Source organism: Lethenteron reissneri, chromosome 54 (assembly GCF_015708825.2).
Source record: "Lethenteron reissneri isolate LAM-NWPU_2019-01 chromosome 54, ASM1570882v1, whole genome shotgun sequence".
NCBI lineage: Eukaryota > Metazoa > Chordata > Hyperoartia > Petromyzontiformes > Petromyzontidae > Lethenteron > Lethenteron reissneri.
Window position 1 is genome coordinate 10,227,157 of NC_083832.1, and position 21,335 is coordinate 10,248,491.

Consider the following 21,335-nt stretch of genomic DNA (forward strand, 5'->3'; position numbering starts at 1 on the left):
TGAAGTGCCTTGCGACGATTTCCTTGTGGAGGGAGCGACGATACCGACCGAAGGTCAACCGATTAGTGCCTCTCTCCCGTCTACATTCTCAAGATGCTGCTCAGTTCCTCGTGATGCAGCCGTCTCGTTCATCCCCCCTCCCGTGGACGGCGCAGTTTGGTGCCGGTGGCGTGGTGTCTTTGGGATCGGTCTCTTTGGGTCTGTGGGATTGGAGTCTTTGGGATTGGTGTCATTGTGTCTTTGGGATTGGGCTCAGCAACTGTTACAAATAAAAAAAACACACACAAAGTTGGCAGTTGTTGTTGCGTGCGCAAAGAATTGACTTAAAGCTTTCGTGACTGCAGGAATTCATATTCTTGGGTCTTTCGGTAAAGTCACGTAGATAGGTTCAAAGAAAATAATAATAAAAAAGAACACAAAAATACGACGTTTTGATCGCAACGTAAGCGGTCGTATTCTGCAAAAATATGCGCAAAGAATTGTGTCCAGTTTTTTTGTTGAAAATATGAACAAATAAAAAGACTCAAAGTGCAATTGTCAAAAAAAAACAATGCCGCCTTAAAAAGGAGGAAAAACAATTGTGGAGAGGCGACGTTACCGGCAATGTCCCTTCTTCGTAGCACGCCCACTCACCCGCACGTTGCCAAGTATAGATTTTCCCTTTTAAGGCCCACAGTGTCATTGGCGAGCGTGTTGAGTTGTTAGTTTGGCAAGTCTCGTGGCTTGCGCGCCACGGCCAACGCAGCAAAACAGCATGGCCAAAAGAAGTGTTCACGTTTTAAAGTAGACATGCGTGCCGCGCCACACATTGTAGACGTTCAATGTCAGACAGCGTTGAGTGGTTCTAGATTTGAAGCTTTCGTGACTGCAAGGATTAATATTCTTAGGTTTTTTCGGTAAAGTCACGTAGGTAAAAAATTAAAATTAATAAAAGTAAAATAAAAATAAAATAAAAATCACGACGTTTCGGAGGCAACACAAGCTTCCGTCTTCAGTTGGAACCGTCACAGCACGATTGATACAGCACACTTGATACAGCTATCGTGCTGTGACGGTTCCACCTGAAGACGGAAGCTTGTGTTGCCTCCGAAACGTCGTGATTTTTTATTTTATTTTAATTTTACTTTTATTAATTTTAATTTTTTACCTACGTGACTTTACCGAAAAAACCTAAGAATATATAGCGTTGAGTGGTCTCACGATCAGCGACTTTCACTCTCTCTCTCTGCGAGTGTCGCTTCCTCGCTAAGTTCATCGCACTAATTATACACACGCTGCTCCTGCCCCATCCGGAAGCGTCCATCAGCAGATACCTCAAATTCCGACACCCCACACCCACAGCAGGAACTTAACGCGTGCTCTATTCGAACGCGTCTGAGACTATATTTAACGCCTTATGTAATGTATACCAACATCCGCTCGGCTTTTAAGTCACCGGGGCGGCAACCCCTAATAGGCACTCCCCCCCCCCACTCTCGCCCCAGCCCCCCCCCCCCCAAACATCACAAGTCTACAAACTTCAGGGCTTCCAGTGCGCCTGCTGTTTAGACTGCACACATAATCCCTTTAGAAGGTGCCACAATAGCTCGCTTCGTAGTCCCTGACATCATCTCTCCATTCTATTTAAACTATATATTTTTTCACCATTGGAACCACATTTGTGCGCCTTTTGGCGTCATCTGGTCCAACACCATGTGAGACTAGGCTCTAAAAAAATCTGTCTCGGGTGTGGACCAATCAATTTCAAGGACAATGCATACATTATCAGAGTTGTGTTTTTTGTTTGCATTCCGACTGCAGGTATTGTGGTCAATGCAAACATGACTCCTTGTAAAAAGGGTGTCAGAAGTTTTGTTGCCAGATAAAAGGGTAAAGAAACAATTTTCATGTCCACTACATATATACAAAATAATCATTAGTGTCGTTGTGGAGAATGTAACTATTTAAATTCAGAAGCAGTGGATTAAACCATGAAACCGGAGTGTACACCATTGCATGTTGGGCCAGCGAAAGCGTGTCTTGCCCCTTGTTGAAGAGGTTCACGGTTCGAATCCCACAAGCAGCCCTGGTAATCTGTGAACCACGTGCCATCTGCTTTGTAGCAGTACGTTAAAGATCCCCTGATATCATTGGACACGATTTCGGCCAGCGTCATCTTGCAAAATTCTAAATAATGAACGCGTGTTATGCAATTGGGATGACACGTTAAATATGACTCCCGTACTGTGCAATCACTGCAGGCAACGTCTGTGACACATAGCACCTCCAGTTAGCACGGTTGGCTACGTATGATGCAGCATAAGTTCAACATATATACACACGCGCAGCGCCTTCACCGCAGCCTTGCGGCTATAACAATGGAGCGAGTACAACACGTGCATAAATTATTCCTTATTAGCTCCTGCAAATCGCACGAAATAATCTGCAAAATGTATTGTACATTCGTTTGCCTTGCGCGCTTGGTCGTGTTGTATCTTTGTAACAATACTCCATGCACTATATTCTTAGTTTTTTTTTCGGTAAAGTCACGTAGGTAAAAAAAAATAAAATTAATAAAAGTAAAATAAAATAAAATTAATAAAAGTAAAATAAAATAAAATTAATCAAAGTAAAATAAAATAAAATTAATACAAGTAAAATAAAATGAAATTAATAAAAGTAAAATAAAATAAAATTAATCAAAGTAAAATAAAATAAAATTAATAAAAGTAAAATAAAATAAAATTAATAAAAGTAAAATAAAATAAAATTAATACAAGTAAAATAAAATGAAATTAATAAAAGTAAAATAAAATAAAATTAATAAAAGTAAAATAAAATAAAATTAATAAAAGTAAAATAAAATAAAATTAATACAAGTAAAATAAAATGAAATTAATAAAAGTAAAATAAAATAAAATTAATAAATGTAAAATAAAATAAAATTAATAAAAGTAAAATAAAATGAAATTAATAAAAGTAAAATAAAATAAAAATCACACTCTTGCTCGGCGACTTCTCCCTGCGACTTGACCCCAACGCCAAATGGGATCGATTGGCCAGAGGCAGCGGTCCTCACTGCAAGGCCCAGCGGGTCACTGTCTGGCCCTGGTGGCCTTTAGTGCGGCCCCTGGCGTGCAGCCCCCCCCCCCCCCCCCATCATCGTGATGCTGTCAAAGCCCCAATGGTCTTCAAACACGCGGCGACCCTCACACTGATGATGTCTTATCCATGGGTGGAAGAAACCCGATTTTTTTCCAGCGGCAGGCATCGTTTTTTTTTCTTTAATACAATTAAACCCGATTTCGGGGAATTAAAACCTGGTTTAATGAATACGAAACTCTGATCCAAGGCTTAGGCTGCTTCCTCGTCGGTGCTGCTATCGTACTCGGGGGGCCGTCGGGCACGGGGTAGTCGTAGAATGCGGCGGGCAGGTTGGTCTTGATGAACACGAGCTTCTCCTCCACAATCGTGGGCACTGCCAGTGAGTTCCTTAGCTTGGAATGGATGAAGCCCATCGTTGAGAAGTGGGGTACTGCAATTATAACCAATTATACCGGATTTCTCCCAATCTCAGATGATCGGGTTTAATATAAAAAGACAATTAAACCCGATTGTAAAAAAACCCGACTGTGCCACCCTTGGTCTTATCGGCGAAAGTAACCCCCCCCCCCCATCTCTCTCTCTTTCTCTAAAAACGAGTGCACAACACTTCCCTAATGGGCTCTCGCCTCGTCTGAATGAATGTTAGCTGTCCACAGAGCCACCTCTCGGGTGTTTGTACGAGAAATGAAGTCGGCTTTCGGCAATCTTCACCAAACTGTCTCAAGAATTCTAGATTTGAAGCTTTCGCGACTGCAGGGATTCATATTCTTAGGTTTTTTCGGTAAAAAGTAAAATAAAATAAAAAATAAAAAAATAAAAAATCACGACGTTGTGGAGGCAACACAAGCTTCCGTTTTCAGGTGGTACCGTCACAGCCACGACAGCTGTATCAAGTAAATGAGAGATTGCAGTAGCTACCACTCCGTTATATAATGGTTGGAGAAGATCGTGGTGCAAGGGGCGCATACTTATTATTAATATGGTAAGGTGAGGCTTAAAACATTTGTTGGGCTTTTCAAGAGTACACGGAGCATTGTGCACGTGACGAACAATGGCTCTTGTTTGCTCAAAAAACAAGTTCTCTTGTTTGCGTGTACGTATGCCAAAAGGAAGCTTCGTTCCTTTTATTTCCGTGGCTTTGGTTCATATATTAATATGGTGCCAATGGACGGCGACGGCATGACCTTCCCGGTGTACGGTAGCAGGAAAGTGAAACCTTCAATATTTTATGAGCGGTGAGAGCAATCAATCTCCCCTCAGGGCGGGCATTCAGAGGAGGCAGGATGCTTGTACAATAGGACAGTTTTTAGTGATCAGTTGAATCTGTTAATGCAGAATTCAATTCCCATATTGATTAAAGAAAGCTACAAATCAGAGGGATCCATTAAAGGGTGAATTATTTATCGTGTCCTCTGCTGCGGTTGTAAAAAAAATGTTGCATGACGTCATCTTCAACAGCCATTCTCCATCCGCAGCTGAATGATAAACAACCTCCTAAGTGCTTACGCAGGGCGTGGGAATTCTTCAAAGTGTTAACTGTTAGGTTTGGGACAGTTTTGTCCAGGAAAAGGTCCTTATTGCCTCGTAAAATATTAGATAATTATCATAAAGTACTAAAAGCCCTCTGAAGTTTTCATAAAAAAACATGACCACGTGATTTTCATTCAGAATCACTTCATGGAATGATATCAAAGATACAGAAATTCCAATAAATAAACAATCTAGTTATTGTACAAGCTAAGATTTATATTTAATCCAAAATCAACAATACTTCATGTGTTTCATGACATTAAAACAATGTGAGCATTCATATTCCTCCGTGATCGTAACATGCCACGTGTCATTCCACTGTTGGATGAAGGCCTAGAGATCTAACCCCCCCCTCCCCAAAAAAAAAAAAACCCTGTTTTAATCTTGATTTGAAGCTTTCGTGACAGAAGGAATCCATATTCTTTGGTTCTTTCGATGAAGTCACAGAGGTAGAAATACAATAAAAGAAAACAAATCACGACGTTGTTTTAATTTTCGATTTAAAGCTTTCGTGACTGCAGGGATTCATCTTCTTGGTTCTTTCGGTAAAGTCACGTAGAAGGGAAATAATAAAATAATAAATAAAGAGACGCTGTCTTTCCGACAGCCCTGTTCTTCACCTGAGGACGGCTGCTTGCGTTGTGGCCGAAACGTCGTGAGAATTATTTTATTATGTTTTATTATTATTATTTTATTATTTCCCTTCTACGTGACTTTACCGAAAGAACCAAGAAGACGTTGTTTCATTTTATTTAATTTCTACCTACGTGACTTTACCGAAAGAACCAAAGAGTTTGAACCCCTGTATTGTGGACGAAGATCTCCCTCATGCTGGTTCAGTCATCGTGGTTTGTTTGACCTCACTGGTGCAGTGTGAGTGAGTGAATGACGATGAGGATTGAGAAAGGCTTCAGATACCAATCCGCCGCTGATGTAAAGCCACGGCCGGTAATCCAACTCAGGCCGCCAGCTTCATAGCGCGGTGCCCTAGTCTCTAGGTCAGCATCCCACCCTACCGTGTTAAAGTCAATGTCGTGAAGAGCGCTACCGTGTGTTTTGTCTTATTTGTTTGCATGTGAATTCAATAATGAAACAATGAAAGGGTAATGCAACTAATTAGAAGGTTAAATTTCGATTTAAAGCTTTCGTGACTGCAGGGATTCATCTTCTTGGTTCTTTCGATAAAGTCACGTAGAAGGGAAATAATAAAATAATACAAATTAAACATAATGAAATAATATGATATAATAATGTTTTATTTTTATTATTTTATTATTTCCCTTCTACGTGACTTTACCGAAAGAACCAAGAAGACAATTAGAAGGTTGCTTATGCGAAATGAACGCTCGTACTCGCAAACATATATTGTATTCCTTCTTCTGAAATCAGACACTTTAGAATCAATGCCTGCAGAAGGGTGGCGTGGTGGTCAGTCACTAATGGTGCGCGCTGCTGGACTCTGAGCTCAATTTGACCTCTATTGGGAATAGAATTGCGTAGACCGGTGAGATAATGGATTAAGTGACGTAAAAAACTGCTTTAAAAGCTTTTCAAAAGGCAATATATAAAAGAAACCTCCAAACTAAGATAACCATTACAGCTTCTCAAAATGCCACACAACATTGTGGCATAAAGCACGTAACCGTTTGAGCACTGCTTTAATTTAATCTGGTGTTTTACTAAATAGCATTTTTAAAATAACCATTCCTACACTTACACACGTGTCCTTGTCTGCGGCTCAAATAACGACAATTGATCTTTGGAAATATATTTTATTTTTTAAATCACAGTAGGCCAAGCAGAGCCCAGATACATTATTAGTCGAAGTGGCCAGTAACCATGTCGCGTTCAAAAAGGACGGAACCAGACCTGATAGGTAGGAACAACAGGTTCCACACTGCCCACCAGGGATTATTTGTCTGTCTGTCGTGCATATCCGGAATTCCGCCCACCCATGCACCTCCCCACTGAACACTGAGCTACGCCGCGATTGGTTGACGATGTCGGGGGGGGAAGGGTAAACACACCCACTCATCCAACTGCCCCCCCCCCTCCTGAACGCCGCGCTGTCCAACCAAGTTCCTACCTGCCCACCCCGAAGGAACGTGTTTGAGTCGTGTTTTGCTTTGTGATCCTGGGGGGAAACTGCTGTGGGGCCATGGTCAGCACACCGGACTTGCACTGCAGAGGTAGCCGGTTTGATTTGATCTCCTGGCGCGGCAGTTAAATCTCCAACCCCCCCCTCCCCCATCGCACCTCTGTCCACTAGGCAGCAGCAAATTGGTGCAACAGCAGCTAGTCGATCGGCAGGTGAGGTGGGGTCTAGTGTGGGGACATCCGATTAGCACGGTTGGCTACATACCGTGCGAAAGAAGCTGAAAGCACAATTGGAACCTCATTTGCTATTAAAAAATATGATAATTGTTTTTTTAACCTTTTATCTGGCAACAAAACTGACACCTTTTTACAAGGAGTCATGTTTGCATAGACCACAATACCTGTGGTCGGAATGCAAACAAAAAACATAACTGATAATGATATGCACTGTCCTTGAAGTTGATTGGTCCACACCCGAGACAGCGTTCCTTAGAGCTTAGTTTTTTGTTTGCATTATGACTGCAGGTATTGTGGTCATCAATTCTAAACAGGTGACTTTTCAATCTAGATGATTTGAAAGTACATAGCTCTCCAGTAGCTTCCTGCAGGAAGGAGCGTTCCAGACGGCCACAGAAGCGCATTCGAAGGCGCCACGTCATGATGCGGTGGACGTCTCGGTTCGACGGCTCGCCAAAGGCCGCACGTTGCGATGATGACCGACGTTTGCGTGATGGTTTATGCTCCTCGACGAGATCACACATGGCACACGTGCTCATTGTGTCCATTATTTGACCCGTGAAAGGACAAATGGAGGACGAAGATGCCTTTTGTTCGATGTTTTTCAAACACCTTGATGGAAAGTGGACGTCGGCACACCTGCGAATGCGAGTCGAGCGGTGAGCGAGAGATTCTACGCACACCTGTGGCGACAGTGTCATTTGTAAATAAACCAGGAACGTGCGTGTGAATTAAGAGTCATCAATACGCAACTATGCAAATAACCACGTGTGTATGTATATCAACTGCTGAGTGTGATGTTTAAATATCAGCATGCGCAGTGATGAATCATCCACGATTCAGAGCGTAACATCTTGTACCTTCGAAAACGAGCTGTTTTAATTCCGGGTGTTTTGATGATGCCGCTGCTATTGATGTTAATTATGACAATTATTTACGGCTATAAGGCCTTGTCTGTTTCTTTCCTGATGCCCATTGGGCATCTTTTAGCACCAAAACAAATCAACAGTGTTCTGTTTTACTGCCTTATTAAAACAAAAGTGGGTTCAGATTCCTTATTTGGTGCTGCATTTTCTGCCCACACTCACATTCCACGCTGTAATGAGGTGACCTGTCCATGATGTTAGAACACGGTCCAGCACTGTTGTGTCCAATCGAAACTCTCACAGAGAAGTGCAATCAGCCCTTGTTAGAGAACGTCTGACAGAAGCAGCTTTCACAGAACTGCTTCTGATTTTTTAAAGTGTTTTTATCTCCACTAGAGGGTGCTGCACTTTCCCATAATGCTCTGCTTCAGATAAATGTTAGTCACTCAGGTTTTTGTTTAAATGATCAGGGCTGGAATCTGTCCAAATTATGTTAAAACCCCAATATATTATCCTATAGTTTTAAGCGCAGTTGTTACGACTGGCTCAGAACAACATCTCACGATAATTGAGACATCAGTTCAATCAATAGCAGCTACAACCCAGAAAATGAGAAACAAAATACGCATTTATACCGGACGAATCCGATGAGTTATAAAGCTATGTTTCATAGATGTCCAGTAGTGGTAGGTCAGAAAGTTACAACAACAAACAACACAAAAACACGATAGGAGCGCAAAGTATATCAAAGGTAAGGAAATCACTAAAACAATGAAACGTTTCTTTTTTTACCAGGTAAAACCCACTGAGCTATTAGTTTTCTTTCAGGAGCGCTCTAGCCACAAATTCTAGCTAAACGAAGTGTCTTATCACGTGGATATGTATAGCAGCCAAACAAATCAAAACAATCTAAACGTGTGTTTGTAAATGTAGAAGGGGGGGGGGATCTATATTCGAACTCAGCAACTCAAAGGCTCCAGCTACAATTGCTCTGATGCCTGATCCACCCGGTCATCAGCCAGACTCAGATCTTGATGACATCTCTGACACATGTCACCCTGGGACCTCCCTTGCCAGTATCAAAATACAAGAATAAGTTTTACCCTTTATGGCAATAACACAGGTGGTAAGATGTTAAAACAACAAACTGAAACCTTTTGCAAGGAATCATGTCTGCATTAACCACAAATACTTGTGGTGAACATGATGTAGCTGCTCACCCCGAGCTCTCAATGTCCTGATAGTGGCATGGTCTTTGTGCTGTTCGCCTTTTGGCGTCCTCTGGTCTAACGCTGTTTGAGACGAGGCTCTAAAAAAAGCTGTCTCTGGTGTGGACCAATCCGTTTCAAAGGCAATGCATATACTACCAGAACATGATTATTTTTCGGTAAAGTCACGTAGAACCTGAGGACGGCTGCTTGCGTTGTGGCCGAAACGTCGTGAGAATTATTTTATGATGTTTTATTTTTATTATTTTATTATTTTCATTCTACGTGTCTTTACCGAAAGAACCAAGAAGATGAATCCCTGCAGTCACGAAAGCTTTAAATCGAATAATGATTATTCGTGTTTGCATGTTCACCACAAGTATATGTGGTTAATGCAGACATGATTCCTTGCAAAAGGTTTCAGTTTGGGGGTTTAACATCTTAGCACAACTGTTTTATTGCCAGAGAGGGTAAACCATATTCTTCTACATGTCACCTTGGCAGTTTGCCGCATTGTTGGTTGAGGTGCCGGGCAAATCGTCATCATCATTATCATGTTTTACCACAAACTGGAGAAAAAGTTGTCGTCTCCGACGCGTGCATTGGGTGCAGCGGATGCTGACAAGCCGCTGCAGGTGTTAAGGCCACGTGTGTACACTCAGTTTCTATGAAAGAAGAAAAAAAACCCGTAGCAATTCACACAAAAAAATGTATTTACCTGTTTCTCCTAGAACCATTCATTTACTAAAATAATCGCAGACCTCGCCATTAAGCACCCACCATTGTTGAGTTAACTTTAGCAGAAATCCTGAAAATTAAGATTATAAAAATCCTTAAACCATTGCGTATTAACAATGCCCACTACGCATTGGAATTCTTGACACTTTTATATTGAATCATTCGAGGCGAGCCCAGAAGACTTAGTCTAATCCCATCTCATAAAGCTTTTACCTGCGGCCGTAATCCTAACCATTACATTAACTTTATAAAATAAACTGATTGATTTCAAGGCATAGGTGTTTGGTGGTCACTCAACCCACAGCAGTTGGTTCTCAGGGGCAGGTCAGGCTGGTTGATGTGCAACAAAAACAATCATGGGTTTGCCGTGGTGTAATAGTGAAAAAGAGCTTCATAGATCATCGGATTCCACCAGTATAAATAAATGTTCTGATTGACTTGCACTGCAGAGTTTTACCGGTTCGATAAGATCTCCGGGCGCGGCAGTTGAAACAACGGTGCAGATTGAAAACTCCTTTCATTAGAACTGCGTGTTGTGCTTAGTTTGTTGTGTCCTTCGCCCCGCACCTCCGATTAGCATCGTTGCCAACGTACGGTGCGAAAGAAGTTCAGCATACATACATCCAGCAGTGTAAATTATTGCACCAATGTTAAGTCGACTGGCAGATCGCGTGTGGTGGGGTGGGGTAAAGTGTGGGTACTTTGGCCTCTTCCAAGACGCATGTCCAGAGTAGAAGAGTAGGCCAAAACACCCTCTAGGGGAGGCCCTTCTGCCTTCAGTGGCGTGAGCAAGCAATTGCAGCGCTCCCCCTAATAAAATCGTAATGTGTATTTGATTAGTTTTTGTGACAGGACGCTATACAAAAGAAATATTATTATAATTTGACTGTGTCGCTCAGGGGGAATCATAATGGCTGTGTCAGAGCACTCAGCCAGCGCTGATTAATCCTGGTCCAGGATCTGGGTTTCAACACAAATATTTAAACGAGGTTCTTATAAATTGATCTCAGCCCAGTCGATAATTATTGAAATAAGCGTATAAATGCAGTATTTTTATTTATTTTTTACTTATTATCCCAAATTTTCGGGGTGACAAAAAACTATAATCGCATAATGATGGTTGATCGACATTCATTAAATACAAAAATTATCTTCACAAAGTACGGAGGAGCGTCGTTCAGTGTTGCATGATTCCTTTTGTAGTGAATCCAGCAGCGGTTCCGTGGTTTGGTATTCTCGGTAAGGTCCACGGGCACATGATACAATGTTCTGTCGCCTTTGGAAATATCATAAGAATCTTCTTGGTTCTTTCGGTAAAGTCACGTAGAAGGAAAGTAATAAAATAATACAAATAAAACATAATAAAATAATTCTCACGACGTTTCGGCCACAACGCAAGCAGCCGTCCGTTTATTACTTCCCTTCTACGTGACTTTACCGAAAGAACCAAGAAGATGAATCCCTGCAGTCACGAAAGCTTTAAATCGAAATATCATAAGAATGTTTCATCATCTCATAACGCAAATATGACAGCACAGTGTTTGACACAGTTTACGATTAATACGTGTAGCATATGTAAACCTATTGATGCGTATAAAATTAAATATTTATATTTTTGGGAGGTTTTAACTTCGTTAGTGCACAAGGAGGAGTGGTGGCACAGTGGTTAGCGCACTGCACCGCTGTCACCAATGGCAAGTGATGTATATATATAAAACAGAGAAACATAACCCGTCCTTCAACATCTCACACTGACCATCATGGTGATGTATAATCAAACAACCCCAAGCGTGACCAACACCACATAGGGAGGCCTTCATCCAGCAGTGGATTTACAAAGGGTTGTGTATTCTCATTATTAATGAACAATCACAGTGTGCGTTGGTTCGTAATGGCCTGGTTGTGCAGGCTGCGTTGACGGATGTACTAAGAGATCTACAACTTTAACAGGCGCATCGGACAGCAGTCTGTGAGCGGATGCTGTTTCGTGCTGCCGCTCGGCATAAAGAGTGTGAAATGAGGCTTATTATAATTATATTATTATAACTATATTATTATTATAATCGAGGAATCAGGGGGCGAATGAGCTGCTGAAATACACCCACTGCCTTTTTGTTAATGATCCCACAGCTGCTCGAATTTATTACATATTATTTCCATGAAATATTTTTTGTTTTTTTACATGCATTTGCATGATGATGTGTCCTCAATTGTAATTGCTAATGAGATGTTACTCGTGTTATGAATGATATTTCACAACGTGCTTTTTTTCCATTATACCTGTGCTGCATATGTGTAGACCATACAATTATGCATTTGTATCGACGTTCAGGCGTTACATATTTTGATGTCGTTCGGTATTATCATGTTAGGTTATCGTAAAATGAGGGTGGAAATACTCTGTTGATTAGAGACAAGAAAATATTGCATCTCCAAAAATGTACGAAGGCGACGTTATACGGATGATCATCGATTATCCGGCTGCTTCAAACATTATCCGGTGGTCCTGAGCCGATTCCGGCGAAACCACTCCAAGGGCTTGGCACACAGTCCAGCAATCGGCGCCACGTACGTGACAAAAAAAGTAGCTTGGAATTTCTCATTTACTTGATACAGCAATCGTGCTGTGACGGTTCCACCTGAAGACGGAAGCTTGTGTTGCCTCCGAAACGTCGTGATTTTTATTTTATTTTTATTTTACTTTCATTAATTTTAATATTCAATTTTTACCTACGTGACTTCACCGAAAAAAACCTAAGAATAAAAAAGAAGTAACCACGCTTCATTTCAGTGTCAAATATTGTACGGAGTGCATTATACACTACATACAACAACTCAGACAACGCGTATACATTTTGTCATGACTAATAAAAGCAGAAAATAAGTGCAATCGTCCAATACAAATTGTTGAAATAAGAGCAGTAGTCGTACGCACATCACCCCATGCAGTCTTCGAGATTGAAGTGGTAAGTACGGTACAGTAAACACGGCAACTTTTTAGTGAAGTATATTTGTTCTTGTCTATTTGTATGTTTTTTATTCCAATTTCACATCGTTAAATAATTAAAAACACTAAAACAAAAACATATACACAACACCTAAAACACAATGTTATGCAAGAATGTTACAAAACAAGCAGAAATAGTTTAAACAATTATTTTATTATCCGGTGTTTTTGAAGCCGCGGGATAATCGATTATCTACTGTATTTGGTAAATATTGTGCTCTATAGGTGTACAAATTGTTACATAGCATTGAATGAAATGTGAAAGTTATAAATTCTGCTCGGTTTCTCTGGGCTTCAGAATCACAATCTACGTGAGGGAATTCGTTCACATATTGTGGGGGATCACACATATTTGTGTTGGCGAATAGCACGACACTTAAAGCAATTTACAGCTTTAGGCTGACCATACCCTAAATGTCCTGGAAAACCAATCAACTTCTAGGAAAGACCCAAATAATATGAATTCCTGCAGTCACGAAAGCTTTAAGTCAAGATTTAACTTCTAAGATATAATTTTTTGGGCCCACATTTGACAATCTTGGTTTTTGGATTGTTATAAATGTAAGCATGCACTATACTACACAGTCTTTGTGTCAAGTCTACGCTTGCCATCTCCGGAATAAACATCAGGCATTCAATAACAATTGTCTATATATGGACAACATTGAAAGGGATGATGCATTGATGTAATGATTACCACACGCACTTAAAATCCTGAGGTCTCAAATAATTGGCACGTTTCTTAAATCCACCCCCCACCTCCCCTCCCTCTTATCCACTCAGGAGTATAAATGGGTACAAGCAGAGCTATTCAATCTGCAGGTCACGTGAAGTGGGATAGAGTGTAGGTAACTCTCCCACGGCTGGCGAGTGTGGAAGAGTAGGCAATACGACATCTAGAGGGCATCTCTAGACCTCGTTCACCAGCGTTATTTTGTTGAGCAAACAATTGCTAGGCTTCACCTTTACCGTCGTCTTAAAATTAAAGATAATATGGGTCTCCAGACTGAATGTAAATGGTTGCAAATAGCCTATATTTTATCGTGCTATGGAACGTAACGTCAAATCTGTTTCAGAGGTGAGAGCAGCGGAGGAGAATGAATGACCTCCCGTTGTGCGCAGAACGATGGAGGGTTGAGAGAGTAGGCGTTGCGTGTGGGCATTGTTGGCCCTGATTGGATTATGGAAAATGTTGCACCCTATGTAAAATGCTCGAGCTTTATAAACACCGATACAAAAAAAGCTGTGAGCCTTGGATAAGGTCAGGGTTAGCGCTCGGGGTCCGTGAGTCATGGGTAAATCTGCCAATGAATGACTGCGAGGCCACCGTGTCAAATTCTATTTGTGCGTTTTTTTCTTTCGATAATGAAGCTGTAATTTAAAGACGACTGTGATATAAATCAATTAGGGGGCCAAATACGTACCTAAGCAGAAATTGTTGTTGTCGTACTCGACACATTCATGAATGACATTGCCTTTAAATGGAAAAATAGGTGACGTTATCGCTAAAGTCTCCTCTTAAAAGCAATGTGCAGCACTGCCAATGCGATATCACAAATCGTGTAAGTAACATTCTAAATGCTGACATTTGCTTCATGCTATCACTTTTGGATTGGGAGGGGCTGATAATGTTGATGCAGTATATTAGTAACTGATTTAAATGTCACTTTTCTGATTCTGACCTATTCTAGATATGATTCTGTAACGTGGCAGTACATTGGCCAGATTCATGAGTTTTTGTATGCATTTGTTCGTGAAAACGTTGTATGAGAGTTACAAATTACCAGTAAGCTTATACAAATCAAATTGTAAGCTCGCTTCTTAGGTCTGTTATTCATCAATGGGACATCGTTATGAGAGTAAAATGCGATCGGAATTGTAAGGCTCCAACTCAAAATGTAAATGATCATGCTCAAATGATGTGATATTGCCACCTGCTGTCCGACTGTGAGCGCTGCATTCAATAGATGAGTCTTGAGCACCACAAGCAAAGCCCACACTCACAAATTCACGCCGTCACCGTCTCTCACGGTCCAGTGCCGCACATGAATTGATCCATTTGCTCCAATTCCGCTGCTGGTCGTCTCGATCATCTGCCGTGTACGTGTGTGTGTTGAACTTCTTTCACACCGTACGTAGCCAACCGCGCCAGTTGGAGGTGCGGTAAAAGGACACGCGGAAACACAAAAGGTCACCCTCACATCTAGCGGCGTGTAAATGCCCTATCCAGCCCGATGTATTATTCTTGAACAGCGAACAATGTCTCTTTCACTTGCGTGGCTTCTCTAATCCACGTATTCCTCTCTCTGGTTCTCAGTGTAATTCCCAGCATTCGCATTCACTCCCGACGCTTCTGTTCTACAGCAGGCATCTTCCTCCGTCAATGTCCATGATTCTGATCTATCTTCTTGGTTCTTTCGGTAAAGTCACGTAGAAGGGAAATAATAAAATAATTAAAATAAAACATAATAAAATACAATTCTCACAACGTTTCGGCCACAACGCAAGCAGCCGTCCTCAGGTGAAGAACAGGTCTGTCGGAAAGACAGCGTCTGAATGAACACCACAAAGCTTGGCAGCGTATATTTAAGCTGGGTTAGGGGAGGAAGGGCGCATTGACAAAGGAATTTGCATATCAACAGAGGAATTGAGCATATTTATGGGAAATGCTGCTTGCGTTGTGGCCGAAACGTCGTGAGAATTGTATTTTATTATGTTTAATTCTTATTATTTAATTATTTCCCTTCTACGTGACTTTACCGAAAGAACCAAAAAGATGAATCCCTGCAGTCACGAAAGCTTTCAATCGAAAGATTCTGATCTAATACCAATCCACTGATGGACGAGGCCCTCTCCCCCCACGCCATAGGGGATAGTGGTGGTTGCTTTGACCATACTTCACCGCGCTGGTCAGTGCAGGATGGTGAAGGCGTGGGGGGGGGGGGGTGACCACTGCCCTCCCTCTGCTGAGCATCCACCGACCTCCACCAGCCACCTGGCTCTCGCTGACCGGCGTGGGGAAGTATGGCGAAATAGCCCCACAAGTCTGATCAACCACAACAGGATGGGGAGGCCCTCACACAGAGCAGTGGAATGACAGCTGTATTGAGTGACTATTGATTGTCATGAGGTCTCTTGTATGTGTATGATGTAGAATTTCTTTCGCACCGTACGTTAGAAGAAAAAAAACTGCTTATCAGCGGTGCGTGGGAAGGACAGCGAACTTAACGTCAAAAGCAGTTCTAAAGAAATGAGTTTTCAATCTACGCGTACACACTCGCACATATTTACATCCCCAAATTAACCTAGCTGCTGAAATTATGCACTCTCAATCATATATATTAAAAGTATAGGTATGGTCTGGGGTATGGAGACCGAACGGGTTTATTTACTTTCACTTATCTTCTCTCTGTGATGATAATTTTCTTCGATTTGCTAAGTATTGTGGGGGGTTTTCTTTTTACACAATATGTGTTCAGGGACTTCCTAATTGATGTGCAGCGTTGTGGGATGCAATTGCATGAACGACTTTCTATAAATTGAAAATATTATTTTGATACATTCATACCTGTCAACCCCTTATCAGTGGCGATCTCATTACACACCAATTGAGACCTTACTGGCCACCCCGTGGCCCTTATAATTCTCAACGTTATCCTACAAAGTTCCATCACAAGGAAGACATACAAACAATTAGACAACAAAACGTGTTTTGTTGCCCCGATTCAAACGTCTGTACGCCGCATGGACCTGAAACCTCAATTTCCCACGGTACAAGAATCCGGGGTGTAAACGGCACGGGTTTGACAGCCAGGTACATTTCACATGTATATATTGTTCATACTCTTTGTTTTTTTTCGGTAAAGTCACGTAGGTAAAAAATGAAATAAAATAAATGAAAACAACTAAATCATTCATTTTATAAGATTTTTTACCTACATGACTTTACCGAAAAAAAACAAAGAGTATCAATCCTTGCAGTCACGAAAACTTAAAATCTATAATTATATATTGATCCACTCGAGTCGCTAGTTTATTAAATCGCGTTTTTTCATTTAACATTCTCTCCAACCCACCTCCACGTCGCTCGCCGTAGCCTCCCCGAACCGCCCCACAGTGCACCGCGGCGGCGTCTTCTCCTTTCTCTTCCGGCTTGCGAGCACGGTAAGTGGCGTCCGCGTTGAGCTCCCATCGCCTCGGCGCGTTGCAATCCGCCGGCATCGAAGCCTTTCCAGCGAAACATTTCCCCTCCTTTGGCCGTCTTCGTCATCGTCGCGACCTCCACAACCACCACTACCAACCGTCTCGCGCCGTCGAGAAGGCGCGAGCGAGTTTTGCGGTAGTGTAGTGGCAGGCTCGCTCACGGCCATCACCGGTGGCGATTATCTGAGCCGGTCCTGGGCCTCTCCTAGGTCGGCTCTGCCTTGAAACGATTACCCTGGTGCGGTGGAGGAGTAAAACATTGCCACCCACCTCCCTCGTGCGTCGTGTCGGCCTTCGTTGTTGCTGTTCCTCGCGAGCAGAACTTTGCCCCAATGTTACTTAAGGGCTACGTGGAGCATCTGTGTTGGCCTAAACAGGGACATGCTATGTATGGGCGCTTGCTAATACACCATACGGAATCGCGTCTTTTTATGTTAAAAAAGGTCCTACAGGTACGAATGAAAACTTTTAACTATCGTCAATAACGCTGCCATTACAAGAGGAGATATCCAGCAGGCGACGTTTCGGGCAATGGCCCTTTATTGGCATAGATGCCTTTCCTGTAACGTGAAAAAGTCAACGGGTATCCACAGTTAAAAGTGAGCGTTCCCACCATGTTTATTGAACACATGAAAGGTTACAGGTGGGTAACTACCCACCACAAGCTGATTTGTTGTTAACGTGAGCAATTCGCTGAACTGAAATCGCCTGCAATGTTGTTTGCTTAGACTTCTGAGCCTTTGGCTTCGAAGAATCCAGCATGGCCAAGTCAAAGAACCACACCAACCACAACCAGTGTAAGTCTCCGCCGCACATCTCCATGAAGAGCAATGGACGTGTTGTTGTCTTCAAAGACAACTTTTTCTGCATGTTAATACGTTGCCGATGACCAAATCACGCAAAATGCGCGCCCAGATGTGGGAAGTTTAGTTGGCATGCTCTGGGCTTGTGCCACGAAATTGCCTGGATGGGTGGCCACAATGAGCCCAAGACAGGTTATATAAAGAGGTGATTCATTATTGGCTTATTTTGGGTTATATCGTTAATTTGAGAGCCAATCATATCAAGGTATATCGGCTGATGGTGCCGATTGATTGGTTCATCGTTAATATCGCTTTTTCTGATCCGGTCCTTTTATATATTTACGATAGTTTGTATTCCCACATCCTCACAATCACACATTGCAACATCCTCACATTCTGGACGTCAGTTACCAGTGGCATCGACAGTACCAGGCACAGTGGACTCTTATCAGAGCAGAGTGAGGAAGGGATGTTCTCCGGATGGCAGATTGGAAAAGTCCACGCCGTTCTGGGCTCAGGTGTTTAAGATTGTGCTAAGGTTTAGGAATGGAACACAGTGCACGTGCTGTGTTCTTCTTCCTTGTCTCAGATGCTCCAGTGCTGAGATATGGCCCTAATCAATACAGCCATTGGGTATTGGAAGGGGGTGGGGGGAGTACTGATTTCGCCACGTACTCAATATGGTTTATCTGGCTGCTGTATTGAAAGTGCTTAAGAAAATGTTCTCGAGTCAGCCCCGCTTCTTTTAGGCCCCAGAGTAGTTTACACACATTTTTACGATGGTATTACATCTTATTGAATACCCCCGTTATATCTTGATTTGATTCGATTTTTTCCGCCTGAGGACGACCGCTTGTGTTGCGATCGAAATTTTATTTTATACCTAAGTGACTTTACCGAAAGAACCAAAGAGTATGGGCCACCGTTATGTTCATAGAACTCAGCAATAGGCCGATCCGGGTCCTTAAGTGGGGTGCCATGATGTCAGTGAAAATAGGCTCTACATGAGTGTTTTATGGTGTGTTCTGTTCGTAATAAAGCTGGAGTTGTCATGCTAATGCGATTCTACTTAAGCATTGATTGGTTAATAGCCATGAGTTAAATTATGAGGAATTCGTGCAGGTTGATTGAAAAGGTTTGTGTTACGTATATAATAGGCTTACCTTCATATAATTAGATTCACTTAATTACACTAATGCTGCCTGCCAATAGCAACCAAATCAACCAGCAGGCAACTATAATTATTAAACTGGTTCACTTGCACGGCTGTACTGATGACATTGCACCTACCTTTAGAACCCAGATCAGGAAGCTCTTTCACGCGAGAGCTGAGATTTCGTTTGCACCTTATGCTGATCGTTGTAATATACTGCAAAACATCGTACACATTTGTCAAAATATTTATTTTCATCATCATTTGGTATACCGAATCAATTGGAATATACATGACAACTTGATTTTATTGCTTCTGTTAGGTAGTGGTGGTAGCTTATGGTAAAAAATTCACATTCCTACACGATCTTACCCAGTATCAACTAATTATGAATCATGCTGGTCATGAAAGCAGACATTTGTAAAATTGTGTAATGGTGTGTTGTAGATAATAATTGCACTCATAAGAGCAGTGCAGCAAAATCCATTTCGAACCTCCCCCAACTTTCAACCCACAGTCACCAGCATGAAATAAGGTCATCTGTTAAAATGGGCTGTTGTCTTTGGGAAATAAACAGTGGTTAACTTAAATATAAATAAATATCGCCATTCATCTAAATGTGAAGTTTGCAGGTCCTAATCAATAGATTATAATGACATATAAGCTGTATATTATGAAGTGAACTTTAAGAGATAAATAACAATTGTATTTCAATTTGTGCTGAAAAAGCCCACGTGAATTTGGTGGCAAAATGTTTTAATGACACTTTTGAAGCATTCCCTTTACATTGTCAGTACAGACTGCTGCCTTTTGGCTGAGACTTCCGACTCATTCCTGAAATTAAATTGCTTCCACAATCGGTGACAAATGAATGCAGTTGAAGAATCATGAGAATGAACGTGTTCTTACCATTCTGTGTGGTGCAGCGCGCAAGTGGCACCGTAATGGCATCAAGAAACCGAAGACAAACCGTTTCGAGTCATTCAAGGGGGTGAGTGGCTCCTTGCTTGTCGCTGCTGTTCTCTGATGAGAATGTTAATGCGAACGACACATTTGATCTCATTGGTGCAATGAGCTTTGCCATTCTCTTAAAGCCCCCGTGGGGAGGGCAGTGTTTCTGTAATACTGCAGGGGTCATCCTTGTGTTGATATTATTTTCTTCGTTGCTCTGCTTGAATGTTTTATCTTTCTTGCTGGAAATCTGCATTGCTTTATCACGTAACTCGTGTCTTTTATCCTTGAAAAAAAATTCCGAAAGTCATACATTTGTATATGTTGCATGACTGTATATTTTTTCATTCTAATTTAAATTGTTTATGTTTTGGCATTTGTATTGAACATGTATGTCCCAATATTGTACTATGAAAATTTACCATAAATTCATTATCTAACTTCAACATGTGAAAGCTGCATTAGCAGCTTGGGGCAGGCAACTCAATCCTGACCCAGAAGTTCTCCAGTGGGAAATGTTAAGTAGCCACTGACAGCACCTTCGTTTGTACACCCGAGAGATGGATCATCTTTGTACCCATCTCATGAAGTAATCGTAAAAGCTGGATCTTTGTCAAATACAAATTACATTTCTTACAATATGGTCATTTATGATGGCCAGAGACTAACATCTTGCTACATTCCAGAGCCCTGTTTAATCATACATTCGAGAGGCCCTGTGTCTTTTATTTGAATGGGGGCCCAGGATCTGAATCCAGGAGGTCTCAGCGGCACCGGCTCATTGCTCCAAAGCGATTGCTAAATGTAGCCTGCTCGGCCGTGACTTGCGCTAAGTTTATCTTAAACCAATCCAGTGCCTTGCGTCTTTGCCCAGGTGGACCCCAAATTCATGCGCAACCTGCGCTTCGCAAAGAAACACAACATCAAGGGCAGGAAAAAGATGCTGATTAACAACCAGAAGCACGCAGCAGCAAAGGTGGCAGCGGCCGCCCCAGCTCCCGCACCCACCAAGAAGTGAACGGGGACGTGCACATTGTGGGACGGGTAGGCAGGTGCGGCGTGGATGCTGCGTTGCTCTTGCCTGCCTTCTTGCAATTAAACATGGACTCGATTGCACCGCGCTGTCGTGGATTCCAACGCAAGGGATGGGTTTGTGTCTTGGATGGTGTGCGTCAATAAACATCTTCATACGTTGTACACTCTTTTTTGCGTCAGTCTGTTTTTGTGAGCGACGTCAGCTTAAATCTCATGGGCACAGATGTTTCGCCTGGAGGTATCGACGCAGATGAAAATGTTAACACGAGAATCGTGGCAAATGAGCAGCGTATAAATACAGGTGCTCCTGTTTATCCACGGTTCAAATTTTCCGTGACACATTTGGGGCTGCGGACATGAGTACCAGTGGTGCTTTCAAAATCAAAGTTGCAAATGATTTGGCTACATTTGGTGCCTATAGTC

General features: G+C 42.0%; 1 protein-coding gene across 1 annotated transcript; it reads left to right on the forward strand.

Annotated features, from left to right (window-relative positions):
* The first annotated feature begins 16,887 nt into the window (after positions 1 to 16,887).
* On the forward strand, positions 16,888 to 21,079 carry RPL29 (ribosomal protein L29). The gene is made up of 4 exons (XM_061574051.1): positions 16,888 to 16,931; positions 17,699 to 17,767; positions 19,853 to 19,917; positions 20,752 to 21,079. The coding sequence occupies exons 2-4, from the start codon at positions 17,731 to 17,733 to the stop codon at positions 20,893 to 20,895; spliced, it is 246 nt and encodes an 81-aa protein (XP_061430035.1). The 5' UTR covers positions 16,888 to 16,931; positions 17,699 to 17,730; the 3' UTR covers positions 20,896 to 21,079.
* Positions 21,080 to 21,335: the final 256 nt, after the last annotated feature.